The following is a 14,323-nucleotide window of genomic DNA, read 5'->3' on the forward strand; positions in this document are numbered from 1 at the left end:
AAAAAGCAGACAAAAAATGTCGGATTCGTTGAATTTTTATTCAGAAACATGTCAAACCATTGGTTTCAATGGTTTTATCTTGCGCCGTTGTTGTCATCGTAGTTTTTACTTAAATCAACTAGAAATAACTGGATTATTATGGTACATATATTATTATCTAGTGTATAGATGGATCTGGGCGATGGGAAGGAGGACAACACCTATTGCATTTGGTAGATACATACATGAATTAAAAACGATGTAAAAAAGAGTCAAAGTCAGAAAACTATACATAACATTGCATATTGTTTTTCTATTCCGACAAGCTGTGGCATCGGCGGAGAATGGGTGTTCTGATCCATTTTGGTGATACAGTGAGTATCCAATACATAACAAAAATTCGAACTCAAAACAACAGAAATTACGGAAAATGTTCTTTCTTTATTAAACGTCCAATTGACATCAGCATAATTTTATCTTGAACAAAATATTGAAAAACAAAAAAAAGAACAGAACCGAAAGGATGAATGTGCTAAATGAAGATATTTGACGCAGAAATGCGGTAGCAACGGTTGGCGTTTTTTTTTTAAATTCATTTGTTCGTTGAACGAAACGCAAATTCTCGGAATTGAGGTTTCGAAATTCTAAAGAATTATGATGACATAGATACAAGTGGGAAATTGGACGCTGTATACGTGATAACAACGACTCTGTGATGCAATTGCTAGCCACAAGAGGTTTTTCTGATAAACACAACAATGGATAATCGAAGGTTTTTTTTTGTTGCATTGCAAAAAATATATAATAACGGAGAAAAAGGTGAAATAAAAGCACACGCGCTTATATTCGAAAATTACTTTGGGCGGAAAGGAATACGGAGCGAGAGGAGTGTGTGTGCGCTATCACACAAATGCATTTTGTTTCTCATCGATGGAGCGCACATTCAGCACGCTCCTCAATATCAACACAATACTAATTAGGTTAATTGTTATCGTGTTTTAATATGATGCAATTTATCAATGCACTTTGGGGAAAGTGTACAAAATGATATAAATAAATACACGAAACCAAGCGAACATGGCACAAAAAAAAATAATGATAATAATAATAAAAACAACAAACAGCAAGGCGCAAATCGAACAGTTTTGATGTGGCGGCTGGCGTATGGCAAAAATCGTGAGACACTTTCGATTCGCTGCAATATTCCAATTGCGAATGAAAAGTGACTCACTGCACAATAATAAATGCTAATTAACGAGATGGACGTGAGAAAAATAGAAAAGAGATGAAGAAGAGAGCACGAAAAAAAGATAGATAGAGATAGAGAGAGTGAGACGGTTACCTGAAAACTTGTTTCGGATCATTGGAAAGTGTTGGCGTTGTTGATGGCTTAGCGCTTAAATCAAGCGGCTGTTCTGTATTCAGATCAACTGGGCTCGGTGATGGCTTTGCACCTGGACTTTCAGCAGACGTGGATTCGGTCGTAGTCGTTGCGTTCGAATGCATTTGATGCATAAACGGATTATAGATTAACCCTGAAATCGGGAAGAGAAGAAAAAACCAGCCGAATACAAAACAAAACCGTTTCGTTTTCATTTATTGTTCAATTTTGTTTTTGTTTTCACATTTGATGGATTGGAGGATGATTTTGATTTGGAACACACACATATGTATGTACACGTAAAACAGATACATTACCTGGATATAACGGTGATAGTCCATTTAGCGATGCGATGGTTGCTAACTGTGCTGTCATCGATTCAAAGGAAGTCATATTCTGCTGTAATAGTGAATTACGTAACAGATCGGCTACGGATGGCGATTGCTTGTTTATCTTATTCAATGGTGTGTTGTAATTTGCAATTTCGGGCTCAGAACAAACACTAGAGTCAGAGTCTGACTCTATTATCGTCTGTACGGAGAAAAGAAAAACGAAGAAAAAAAACACATGAAAAGAAACGAAACATTTGAATCATTCAATATGGTGTTGACCACAACAATTTGGTTTTTGTGTGTGGTGTTGTGTCAGTGTGTCTGTTTGCATGTGAGCTACATACTCTGTTGGCGAGTTCTGGTTCGGTATTCACCGAACCCGACTCTGCCACTAAGTCTCCTTTGTCGTTCACGGTGAGTAATTTGCCGTCCACACAAAAGTAACAATTTTCTTGTGGCTTCCAATCGATGGGCGTTGGTAATTTCTCTTGATCGTTTGCTTCGTCACTAATACTATTGTTATTATGCGAATTATCGTCTAGGTTTTTGTCAGAATTTCCTGCAAATAAGGACACATTAAGCTTTAACTCTGATTGACAATGTCACAATTCAAACATTTTTTTGTCGGATGCAATTGCTTACCGATTTCGGAACTTTGCTCTGTGACCAATTTATTATCTGTATTATCTTTGTCGCTCGTTTTTGTCCCAAGAGCGTTTTCTAGCTTTTCTTGTGGAATGATGGATTGTTTCAAATCTAAAGCACAAGATGTTTGGAAGCGATAATTAGTTTTTTTTTCTTTCGTATGTGTGTGCGCTCGATAACATATTAACCACTACCCATTGAAAATGTTGCACGTAAAAAAAGGAGGTTACTAAACAAACTTACTCTGTAGTTCTTGTTGCTGTTGTAGTTGCTGTTGCTGGCTGACGTTGTCGGCACGTGATGAGTTTTGTGTATTTTGTTGAAGCGATGACGAATTCCCTTCGCCGTTGTTGCAATGCACGTCTATCAGAAAACTTTTATTTCGTAAAACTGTATTTGTGAGATTTTTTTTTTTGGATTTTATTTGAATTGTTTGTAGGAAAAAATGAACTAGTTACCGGTTTCGGTAATATTGTTGATTTGATTGGCTGTTGTTACTGTTGTATTTGAATTCGAATGGGAACGCACAAGGACTTCTTGATATAGTTTCCATTTCCTGCGACCCATCAATTCTTCAGCAATTCGTTCTAAGCCTGTCAACGAAACGAGAGAAAAAGAGAGACCATTATTAGTAACTTTCGGAAAATTTTGAACCAAAAAATATGTATGTTGCAACATTTACTGCTGAAAAACAATGTACGAGCTAATAAAAATAGAGAGAAGTGTTTGGAAAATCGAGTGTAAGCATCGAAACTGAAGCAATATTTATTGGTGTCTATGTCTGTGTCTGGAATGAGAGCGTTAAGAGAGTTGAATTTACTTGTAATTTTCATGAAACCCATTGAATGAAGACCGCAATTAGCAACCTATCAATTGAGCCGCATATTTCGTGTTAATCTTATTCGGATGACTGGAAAACAGTAGTGTTGCGACTGTGTTCGAGTGTGAGACTGTGGCACGACGAGAGAGTGAATGCATTTCTGTCAATGCGATACGATATGAATAAAGCTCTAATGTAATAATTATAGCGTGAGGTTGTGTGTGATTTGTTGGTGGGCTGAATGTTGGTGCATTCCTTTGATCTTCATCGTTGTGGTTATACTTCTTTCGGGTTGCTGCATTATTAACTAAGTGATTCGATTGGCATATTTCAACCAAAACAACATTTCAATGAAGCCTCAATTTTGAGTTTTCATCGAATTGCCTCTAAATCGAAATGCATAACATAATCAACGAGAGAGAGAGAGAGAGAGAGAGAGAGAGAGACCATACGGCATATTCGATATGCGATAACCGTATTATAAGGACATGTTTTTAAGCATTCAATTCAATCGTCTTAAAATGCATACACAAAGTGAATTAATAAACATCTCATTCTCCCGTTTTCTCCTTCTCACTTCGTCTCTCCGTGTGTGTGTGTGTGTGTGTATCGCATCGCCTCATCGCTTCGGACCATTCGTCTCACACCGCAAAATCACTTGCATGCAATATTTTCGCAATGGTAATCTGGTAGATTACAGAAATCATGTTATGTTCCATCAGAGCAAACCTATGTCGCATTAGTTATCCATTTCCTTATCCGTGTTCGTACGTATTACTTTATAATGAAAGACCAAGAATTATAATTCAAACTTTATTATCATTTTCCATGGAAATGGCTATGTGTGCGTTCTACACAGTCCCGGCAACAAGATCCAATGACGGCATATTATTGAGATTGAGTTCGGTTTTCGAATTGAAAACGATGAAATTTCAGCGTCCAATGCAAGTGTTTATTTATTTTGTTGGTTGGTTTGTTTGTTTGTTTGTTTGTTTGGGCTAATGCGACTCATTTTTCAACCGTTTCATTCGTGCAACAAAAAAAAAATGCAAAAGACCAGACGAATATTTGCTGAATAATCAATTCACAGCATTGAAATTCATCATTTCGTTTGCGTCATTTTTCCAACACCAAATCAACGAACAAATCAATGGGAATGGAATTTTCCTTCAGAAAATGCACTTAGACTTCGTCAAAACTTTGCGTTGCAATGAATGTGCATTGCATTCGTTTCGATTTAATGAAATTCTTTGGCATTCCAAACAAAGACAAAGTAAGTTCTTTGGGAATTAAAATAAAAAACAACAACATAAGCTATGCGAGCTGACTCATTTTGTCGATAATTTGTGAATATTTCGGATAAACAATAAAAAAAAACAGAGTGGTAATCAAAACGTCCGGATGGAATCGTAAATAAAATACTTTCGATATTAAATGCAACGCGTAAACAGCCGTCACAAGTTGCGTTGCGTATTTGCGAATGGATGAAGTAAACAAATAAGCGTCGGTATTGATGTTAAATGGCATTTTTTCGCGTTATTCGATACACATATTTTTTTCAGTAAATATCGCCAAATAATCGATAATACTGTGTAAATTACATAATACTCCAAGATATTTAAATGTCACGAAAATTGAAATACACACCACAGCATACAGTCACAACCGTATTTTTGTCGGTGTGTAATTAAAAAGGTCTTTTTTATGGTGCCAAATATTGAATTTATTTAAATCGTTATAAATTTTCATGTGCAAAGGGCAACAGCAGACAAATGTAAATCACGTTTCGCTGAAATCCTTTATCTCTCTCTCTCTCCCTCTCTCTCTCTCTATCTATGTGTGTGTGTAGAGTATCTAAATTTGTTTGGTTTCATTTATCATCCATCAAAATAGAATTGCATTCGGTTGCGGTATTATTTATGAGTTTTGCAAATGTCGCAAAACGAGTGAGAGAAAAAAATGCACACATTCAAACACACACACACACACACACATCAATAAATGGTGCAAAGATAAGCATGCATATAAATTCATCAGCAATAATTAGATGATTAATTTCATTTTCTTTTTGTTTGCACCAGAAGATTTCTGTTAAATTCCAAGAAATACGAATTTATTTACAAAGATTTTTTTTAGCCGCTACTTATCGTGGGTGGATTTAAAAGAATTTTTTCATGCATATGGCTAATACGCTCACACGCTATGAATTCTTTTTCTGTTTGAACGCCACAGAAAATGTGAACAGACCTCCCAATCCGTTCCACCATTGCTGATGATGATGATGATGATATCAATTGTTTATTTATTTATTGCAAATGTGTTTTTTTTCGCCCGTTTTGTTCTCGTCTAGAAGTGGTTGCGATTATCTTTCAGTTTGTTTCGGTTTTCCTAGATAATTGGCGTATTATCGGTAATTTTAGAATAGTTTGTTTTGTCATATCAAATTTCTCAAAATAATCTGTGCCATTAAATTTACTTTGGTCATCGTCGTTTGGATTTCGAAATTAAAATTCTGCTAAATATATAAATTGTTTTCTTTCTAGAGAAATAAACAGAAAAAATGTGTATGCGTTTCATTGTTTTGTGTGCGATACAAGTAACACGGTATGTGTATTAACTGTATAGTACGGCCGCAATTTGCCTATTGGATTCAAGTGAGAATTTTCTCGTCGATTTTCTCGCGTGTTTAGCAACAATAACCAAATCGATAATGAACAAATGGTGATAGTGCCACCAAATATAAATCACTTCGATCAAATCGCATGAAATATTTATCGCTCGGAAAAATGACATATGCCAACAGTTTCGACCAACGGAAATTTGTCGGTTTATTTTTTTTTTTTATCAAATTCTGGACGTCTGTTCTTGAAAATGCGGAAGCAACAAAACAAAAAACGGAGAGAAAAAAAATCGCCGGTATACATTTTGAAATGCAAGTTGAATGACGTGTGCTTGAGGCGGCTGTAGCCAAAAACAAAGTGAAAGATACACGAAATACACACACACACACACACACACACATATTGCATGTATGCACATTTATGTGGCATTCGTTTTCGGTGTTGAATTTCGTCTTCAGTGAACCAAAAAATGTATTTTGTGCTCTTGTTTATTTTGTTTTCGATTTTATTTTCGTCTTAACCATGACCTGCCCCAAAAATGGTAATAAATATTAAAATCATCGTGGTCTTGCCACCTACCAGCACAAACAGCCAAAACAAACTGTTGAGCTTCAAACATATGTCCATGAGTGCAAAATTGTTGTTGTTGTATATATATATATATATATATATATATATATAATATACAGCCGCCTATGTATCTCTCTGTGTCTCCTTCGCTCTATCGCTCTCGCATTCTCTCACTCACTATACGTACATACATGTATGAATATATATATATATATTATTTTGCAATGTTCAGTGGATGAGAAGCTCAGAGTGTCTGTACAGTTTCGCAGCGACAGTGCATGCATATGGGATTTTCGGTAGTTTCGCCGAAACATGAACTTGGCCAAACAAACGGCATAGTTTGAAACTTATTTTTACTTTTATTTTCGGCAGTCAACGAACTTTCTCTCTCTCGTTCGTTCGCTCGCTCTGTGTGCAATTTTCGATGTGGTTCCTGTTCTGTTGTCGTTTTTGTTGGTGTTGTTTTTGTTGTTTTTTTTCGTTGCACACGTTCTATTTATTATCATCGAACGTTAACCCAATTTTTGGCACATAAAACGTTCATGACGACGATAACGCATACATAAACCAATAATTGCGTTTTTTTTCGGGTGTTCAATATTTATATACTGCGGAATGTGCACGCATGAGGTTTATTTGTTGAACCGAGAGAGCGAAAAAAAAGCATTGAGGGGATTAAATATGAGATATGACTAACCACTCGAAAAACGTCAAGGGACATTTTTTTTTGCTATGATTTTGCCTTTCTCAATTTTCATACCATAAATAATGTGTGCGTCATTTGGAAATTGCGGTGCCGTAAACAATCGCATCAATGGATTTATACGGATGTCATTTATGCCCAATGCTTTCAAATGAAGAAAAAAATGGTTTGATCACGTAATAAAATACTTTTAAAATTATTTAATTACAAACCAGAAAGTACTGTCCCAATATTTGCACTTTTGTAGGTTTTCATTAACCACTAATTAAATTCGTTTTGCAAACATTCCAGTTACCATTTTGCGTGCTTTTTCTTTCTCTTTCTCTCTCTCTCGCACCCAATGAAAATTCAATCTTGTAATGAATTTAATGTGCAAAAAAAGCCAACCGAGAGCATCATTTATGCTTGGCGCTTGTGTAATTGGATGAAATTATATTTGTGAAATTGTCAATAACATTTATGAAAGATCAATGCGTAAATCATAAATCAGCCTGGATTAGTACAGTATAATGTATCATGCAAATGGAATCCATCATACACACATGATATCCCAACTGAAATAATTCCGAGAATCTGGTTCACGAACTAGGAGCTTTTCGCGCTCAATTCATTCGGGTTGAATGGCATCACAATTGAATCCATTTACACCAAACAAATTTGCTCTTGAATATTTCCATGAAAATCAAATCAAGCCTTACATCAATGCTGCACACTGATAATAAAAGTGCGACGAATGATACTAAATAATTTTGCGCTCTCTCTCTCTCTCTCTCTCTCTCTCTCTCTCTCTCTCTTTCTCTCTCTCTCTCTCGTTCTCTCAAAAAACAAGATAAACTAAAAGCGGTTCGCAAAATTTCGAATGAAAATTGCATCTTTTTTCCATCATTTGTGTCAATTCATCGTCACAATTTCATTTATCTGCAATGGAGAATGGTGTGACACATTTTTATGATATCAATCGTTCGATGAGATGTGACATTTTCTTCCGTTTGTCGACTCTGAAAACATTCAGCTCTGTCGTACACATATGCCGATTGATGGCAAAATACGATGAGAATGTAGCACAATACAATAAAAGACCGCTCAAAATGATCAAATACCTTTTGCCAAAATTGATTTCGTTTTCAATGCAACAATCTATTTTGTATAAATAATGGGTTAGCTTAAAATATTTTGATTAGTTTTAAGTGAATTCGGTCATTCAATTGGATCAAATATTCATTTTAATAGTAGGATCTATCCAAAATATGTAGGACATTTGTGCATAATTTTTTTTTGGGAATATTCCAATGGAATTGACATCGACAACTCGACTGATTTATCAGGTGAAAATGGTTAAAGTGCCCTGCTGCACAGCTATTATATGTCTGTTTGAAATCAAGTGCACTATGATTATACAGGCGCATGTATATATATGTATGAGAAATATGAAAATTGGCGGTACACTGTGAGATCGAGAGAAGATAGTTTCACATTGCATTACATAAGAGAACGTGTTGCTGGTAAATAATACTTCAGTCGGTTTGCAGTGCAATATGCCGTGCGATGTATTATTTGCCATTTTATAATAATGAATGAAAATGATTAACAAATCAGCTGATATAATGTTAAGTTCAGTGAGAGAACAATTATATGTGCCCGTATGGTATATACAGTGTACACTGTACACACCGGTGTGTACGGAAAAGTGAACGAGCACAGTGCGATAGAGAGACGTTAGAGTGGCTCGGACCCAATTGCACTTTACAAATGTGTGTCTATTATTTCCAAACCAGTGTTCAGAATGGTCAACAAAAGATACCGTTTGGCAAATTGAGGCCAGTTATTTAATCTTCCTTTGGCAGCCACACAATTCGAAATTATTATAATAATTCAATAAAACATTTCGATACACATTTATGCCGAACAATTTCGAATCGTACACAATCATTCTGGATGTGTATTACATTGGAAATATATTCATTTGTTGAACCACTCTAGTGGGCGCGCATGCATCTTTTTGTGTGTATGGAATACACGGTAAGTGTGTCTACTATAGCTGTGTATTCGGGTGTTAGTTCGATCATGTTCGTTACCTACACCTCGTTGCTGAATCGTCAAGTTCATTTGTTGCGCTCGATTGTATCACAGCACCAAGTGCACAGCATCACACACATAGAGCCTCGCTCTATCCCTAGCTCGCGCATCTAATAACGCAAACGGCACTTGTTTAGATTCATTGTCGATTTTACTTTCGAATTTTTTCGACAAGTAGTGACTGCAGTATTTTTCTTGTATCGGAAATTGCATATATGAAAATTGCTCCAAATATTCGCATGGATTAAAAGTTTGAAAATGCTCGTTGTTTAGCGACAATTTTTTTCAACGTGTTTGATTGCTGTCAAAAGAATGCGAAACAATTCTCCGATTTGAATCGAACAAACGGAATGCATGTCAAACAAATAATGATATCAAAACTGTTGCTGCATCCGATTTAAAGCATTGAACCAACCTTAATTTAGTTGCTCAAACTATTTCGACAGATATTTTATATATGTGCAGTGCAGACACAAGGGACAATGACGAAGTGAAACAAAATAAATGAATAGAGAAAGAGACAGAGAGGGAAAAAAACAACTTTGCAAGGCAATTGAAAACATTCAGCATAAACATTTTGATTTGTGGTTAAATTGTGTAAGCATTTAGACAACAAAACACACACACACACCCACATATGAAAAGGAAACAGCAACCACAATGTGTGCTCACATTTAGGACTCGTTGCCAGTGCAACATGTCGAAGTCACACAATACTGGCAATATCAACGATAAAACCAACTAATGGAGCACAACTGTGAATACGGCAGTCGTATGCATCTCCCGTACAATTGAATGCAATATACAATATCGTCACTTCGAATATATCAAACACATGTCTCTCTCACTCTCCGTCTCTTCAACAACAAGAACAACATGGAAACAATCGTGGGCATTTTAGAAGCCCGAAAAGTATAACAGCTTTACTAGCCAATGACACTTTTGATGTCACTTTCCACAAGTTGCAGATAAAGACACGATTTTTTCTTTGTCAAATTAACAGCAATTTCAGCATGTAACACCGTATTCATATCACCCGAATTGCAATTCGTTTTCATGACGATGTTTTTGTCAAACAAAACTTACACGTCTGAATGATGTCAACTCCTATCTAAATTCAACAATTAAACGAAAGCGATTGTCTTGGTTTTTAGAATTCGCAATTCTGGGAACGTAAGCACACCGATTGGCCTGAGTCTTGGTCAATTTATTTCCCTGTGTTAATTTGATTCAGGTATGAAAAATTGATGCGGTCTTAAAGTCAGAGCATGGTGTATTTATTCGTAACAACTATCAACTATGGGGCTCGCATTTGAGCCGGTGTACTGTATTAACAGCCACACTGAAGCCTCATCTCTAAACGATGTAAGTCATATAGTTTGAGTATCAGCATCATCACAGTTCGATATTGCATTTTGATTTGTGCGTTCTCAAATGTATACAACAAAATTAGACAAGAGCGCTTCTATCGGTGGCTTAATTGCCATTGATATGCTTATGGTATGTGGGAGTAACAAGTGAATAAGTGAAAAACGAAACCATATCCATTTTGTATGTCAACACATGAATGCACACATTCAAATCTCTGAAAATGGACGGGCATTGTGTTGTTGGCAACGAACTGACAAAGTCGAAATTCGACAATGCACACACAGTGTTGTTGCCGCTGCCACTGCTGTTGTCGCCGTCGACGCCGCCTTTGCCGCCACCAACAAACATCCATATACACCGAAAAACATACAATTTCAATCGTTTCTCCGGTATATGGAAAACTGTTTGTTCAATGTTCAGTGTTTCGAATTGAATGAAGCCCAAGCGTCGCATCTCTCACCCATAATCATGCCCGTATCTGTATCTGTGTATCAACTTCCAATAGCGAAAGGATATAAATATAAATATTTAATATTATAACATCAAAACTTTACACATCCACTTGTTGAACGTATCCAATTTTCTTGTATGTTATGTAGCATCTGCCATGGCAGAGCACGCATCGCATTGCATATTGCTCCGGAGCTTTGTTCGGCTCTCTCTCTCTCTCTCTCTCTCTGCACTGGCATTACTATGGCTCATGGCGCTTTGCTTCTCTTTTCCTTTCTTTCTCTCGTTTTCCGTTTTCTTCGGCAAAGGTTTTTGTGCAAAAAACTTTTGCGAATGCGACGTATTTGATAGTTGGCATACATTTAGAGAGAATAAAGTATAAGTTCGACTATGTATCACACATTCGGCACATAAAGCGCGCAACGTCGGAAATAGGCACAAAGCATCGAAAGTTTTATGTATACATATTGTGTGTGTGTTTGTATGTTTGTTTGTTTGTGTGTGTGTGTGTGCGTCTATGATTTTTGTGAATTGCATTCGACATGCTCAATACAGTTACGCGTTTATGGTTGTGCTCATCTCGCAGCTTGTAGTTGTTGCTCATTCCTGTGCCTCATGTGCTCGGTTTTCCACTGGAATAACAAATGAATTGTAATCGTGTCCTCTCTTTGTTTTGTATACATCCGATCGCTTATTTATGATATGATTAGTGCGACTAGTTTGACATGCACAGCAAAGATATAGTATTCATCTGTGACTGTGTGTTGCATTGTACATGGTCGTGGAGCAGCGCGAGCAACAAATGAAATAGTCTGCACGTGCATGCATCATTTAGATAATAGCGCCCGAAGAGTGGCTGCATCGGAATGGGATGGATGGATGGAGCGAGCGAGAGAGAGAGAGAGCGTTTATTGTTTATCGCTCGGTTAGATCTTATGAAGATGGCATATTTAGCGTAAAATGGGACAAATGACGTTCTAATGTATTGGCAGCGAAACACCAATGCTGCTCGAATCTATTGCAATGCCATTGCGATATGGTGTGATACCCTGTGTGTATGATATTGTGCAATATTATGATATATTGTGCACATGGACGGTGTCTGTGTGCCACATATTGCAGCCCAGGCCACATAGACAAACTCCATAATCGCATAAACACATGGACACCAACCACTCTCACAGTGTGTTTTCAATTTTAATTAACTTCATTTTCACGAAGTGATAGCTCTATCCCGTCTATCTGACTCCACATTTCTGAAAATATTTTTAATTTCATGTGCAGCGCGCCAATGTTATTGTTGCCGCATTTACGTTTTCTCTCTCTCTCTCTCTCTCTCTCTCTCTTTCTCTCCCCGAACGGAATTTCGATCTTTATTTTGCAATTTGAATAAAGGCCTGGAAAAAAGTGTACGTGCGCAAAAAACGCTAACTATTAAATAAAATGGAAACATGTTTTCTGTTTATTTGTGATGATAGCTTTTGTTTCGATACACCCATTTGCATTTGACTGTATTTTTCCTCAATTTATAATAGCGTTTTTTTTGTGTGAGCGCTTTTTTCGTGTCATTTGCGTAAAAATACGCTCTGTAGATGCAAAGTACACTTGATTGTTTCGGTGTGAGTGTTTTGTTTTTCTATACATGCATGTATGTATGTATTTTTTTGTTTTCAAAATGCTTTTTTTCGCTTTTGCATGTGTGTGTGTGTGTCTTTCGTTTTGGCCACGACAATTTTCAATGCATTTGACCATTTTTGGAGGCAATTTCATGACAATATTTGCTGCTCAAATAACGGCCCACTCTGTTTACTATCATTGCGAGTTAAGCCGAATTTATTGTCAACTTTTTTTTTCTTTCGTACTTTTTTTCCCATCATTTCGCCATTATTATTTTAGGTGCTTTGTTTTTCCAACAGGTTGAAGCATTAATATATTGTATAAATACAAAAAAAAAAGACGTGGCCATTTTCGCGAATTCGGCCAAAATCTTTAGCAATCATGGATTTTGGATAAAGCACGGAAACACAATTCAATTTCAGGTGTTATACACTTCACAATGGCAATCGAAATGAGCAAAATGAAATGCTTTTACCCGAATATATGCATATACATATTGTTGAAATTAAGTGCTATGCGAGTAGTGCATGTCTTTTGTGCTACGTGTATCACATTTAGAGAAGTAAATAAATAAATCAAATTAGTTTCTTTTTTTCAATATTAAGTAATCGCAAACATGCAATGAACGAAAGTTATAACAAAAGTTAGATTCTAATAACAACAAGAACAACAACAACAACAAAAAACAGGAGAGTCGGCAATCCCGTAAATTTGAGCAACATTAAATATGGTGCTTATTGAGGTTTCGTGTTTTATAAAAATATGTTGGTTTTTTAAATAATTAATATGCGTATTTGGCCTAAAATAAAGGGAATTCATTTCAATTTTACAGCGCAAAACACTCTAGAAATCAGATTGGGGCAGATTACAATGTCGAAAAAATAAATGCACCGCCAGTACAGTGGAAGAGTAGAAAAAAAGCAGCAGCAGAATTCCACAATTATATAGAAAATGCGCAAGCTCAATTGTGCTCGATGGACAAAACAGCAGCAACAAAAACAACAAAACCAACAACAAAAATTAATGAAATTTAAATGCAAGCATTTTTATTCACATCGAGTCCATTTCACATTTCACAAATGCTAGTTGCTGTATGCCGTTCCAAAATCAGATCCCAAACATAGAAAGGAAATTTATATCTTTGATCAACGCAAGCATTACCACAAAACGCGAAAATGAAAATGAAAATGAAAAAAAAAACACACACACAATGGATTTATTTCTATTTTATATTTTGCAATTAGAAGTTGGGCAACGAAATAAATGATTTTTTTTTTCGCTCCTGTGCGGTGCAATTTTATTTCATCTGATGGAAATGTGCATATTTTCCATAATGTAGCGCCAGTTACCAAAGGAAGCATATAATTTCCCATTTAGTTTTCCGGTAAAATGCAAAGAGTAGAAAAATGCATATTCCCCATATATTTTGTGTTCATTAATATTGACTTGACGTCGTGTCAAATCGTTGTTATATTTTTTTTTACTCGTTCCGAGGGTTTCGATATTAGCTTCGGTCGCATTTCCTGCATCAATTGTGTTTTAATAAAAGTGATAAAGTTGATTTTATCGAGTAACATCAGTATTTAAAAGAAAAATTGGAAATCAAAGGATTCGCCAAACAGGAAACGTCTATGAACTGTAGAGCGGTAGAGATGGATGTGTTTTTTTTTCGTAAACTGAAAAGTCGTTTCGAAATGTCCAAAGAGCGCTCTTTATATTCGACCCAACTAAGTTACATAAATTTGAATAAATTGTGAT

The 14,323-nt window shown here is 36.1% G+C and overlaps 1 protein-coding gene across 15 annotated transcripts in view; it reads right to left on the bottom strand.

Moving 5' to 3' along the window:
* The window catches only part of LOC129577942 (mushroom body large-type Kenyon cell-specific protein 1), a 56,302-nt gene that overhangs the window by 5,116 nt on the left and 36,863 nt on the right, over nt 1-14,323 (bottom strand). For 10 of the 15 annotated variants that reach the window (XM_055465807.1, XM_055465810.1, XM_055465805.1 and 7 more), the window contains 6 exons: nt 2,796-2,930; nt 2,581-2,700; nt 2,335-2,448; nt 2,037-2,251; nt 1,678-1,891; nt 1,322-1,514 (listed from right to left, as the gene is read on the bottom strand). In XM_055465807.1, the coding sequence (XP_055321782.1) occupies nt 1,322-1,514; nt 1,678-1,891; nt 2,037-2,251; nt 2,335-2,448; nt 2,581-2,700; nt 2,796-2,930 (991 nt within the window). Of the gene's footprint in view, nt 1-1,321; nt 1,515-1,677; nt 1,892-2,036; nt 2,252-2,334; nt 2,449-2,580; nt 2,712-2,795; nt 2,931-3,157; nt 3,271-14,323 lie in introns of those variants that run through there. The other 5 variants (XM_055465817.1, XM_055465818.1, XM_055465819.1 and 2 more) reach the window with 3 other exon arrangements.

Source organism: Sitodiplosis mosellana, unplaced genomic scaffold (genome assembly GCF_009176505.1).
Source record: "Sitodiplosis mosellana isolate CC-2019 unplaced genomic scaffold, AAFC_SMos_1.0 Smas_scaffold_6226, whole genome shotgun sequence".
In the NCBI taxonomy this organism is placed as follows: Eukaryota; Metazoa; Arthropoda; class Insecta; order Diptera; family Cecidomyiidae; genus Sitodiplosis; species Sitodiplosis mosellana.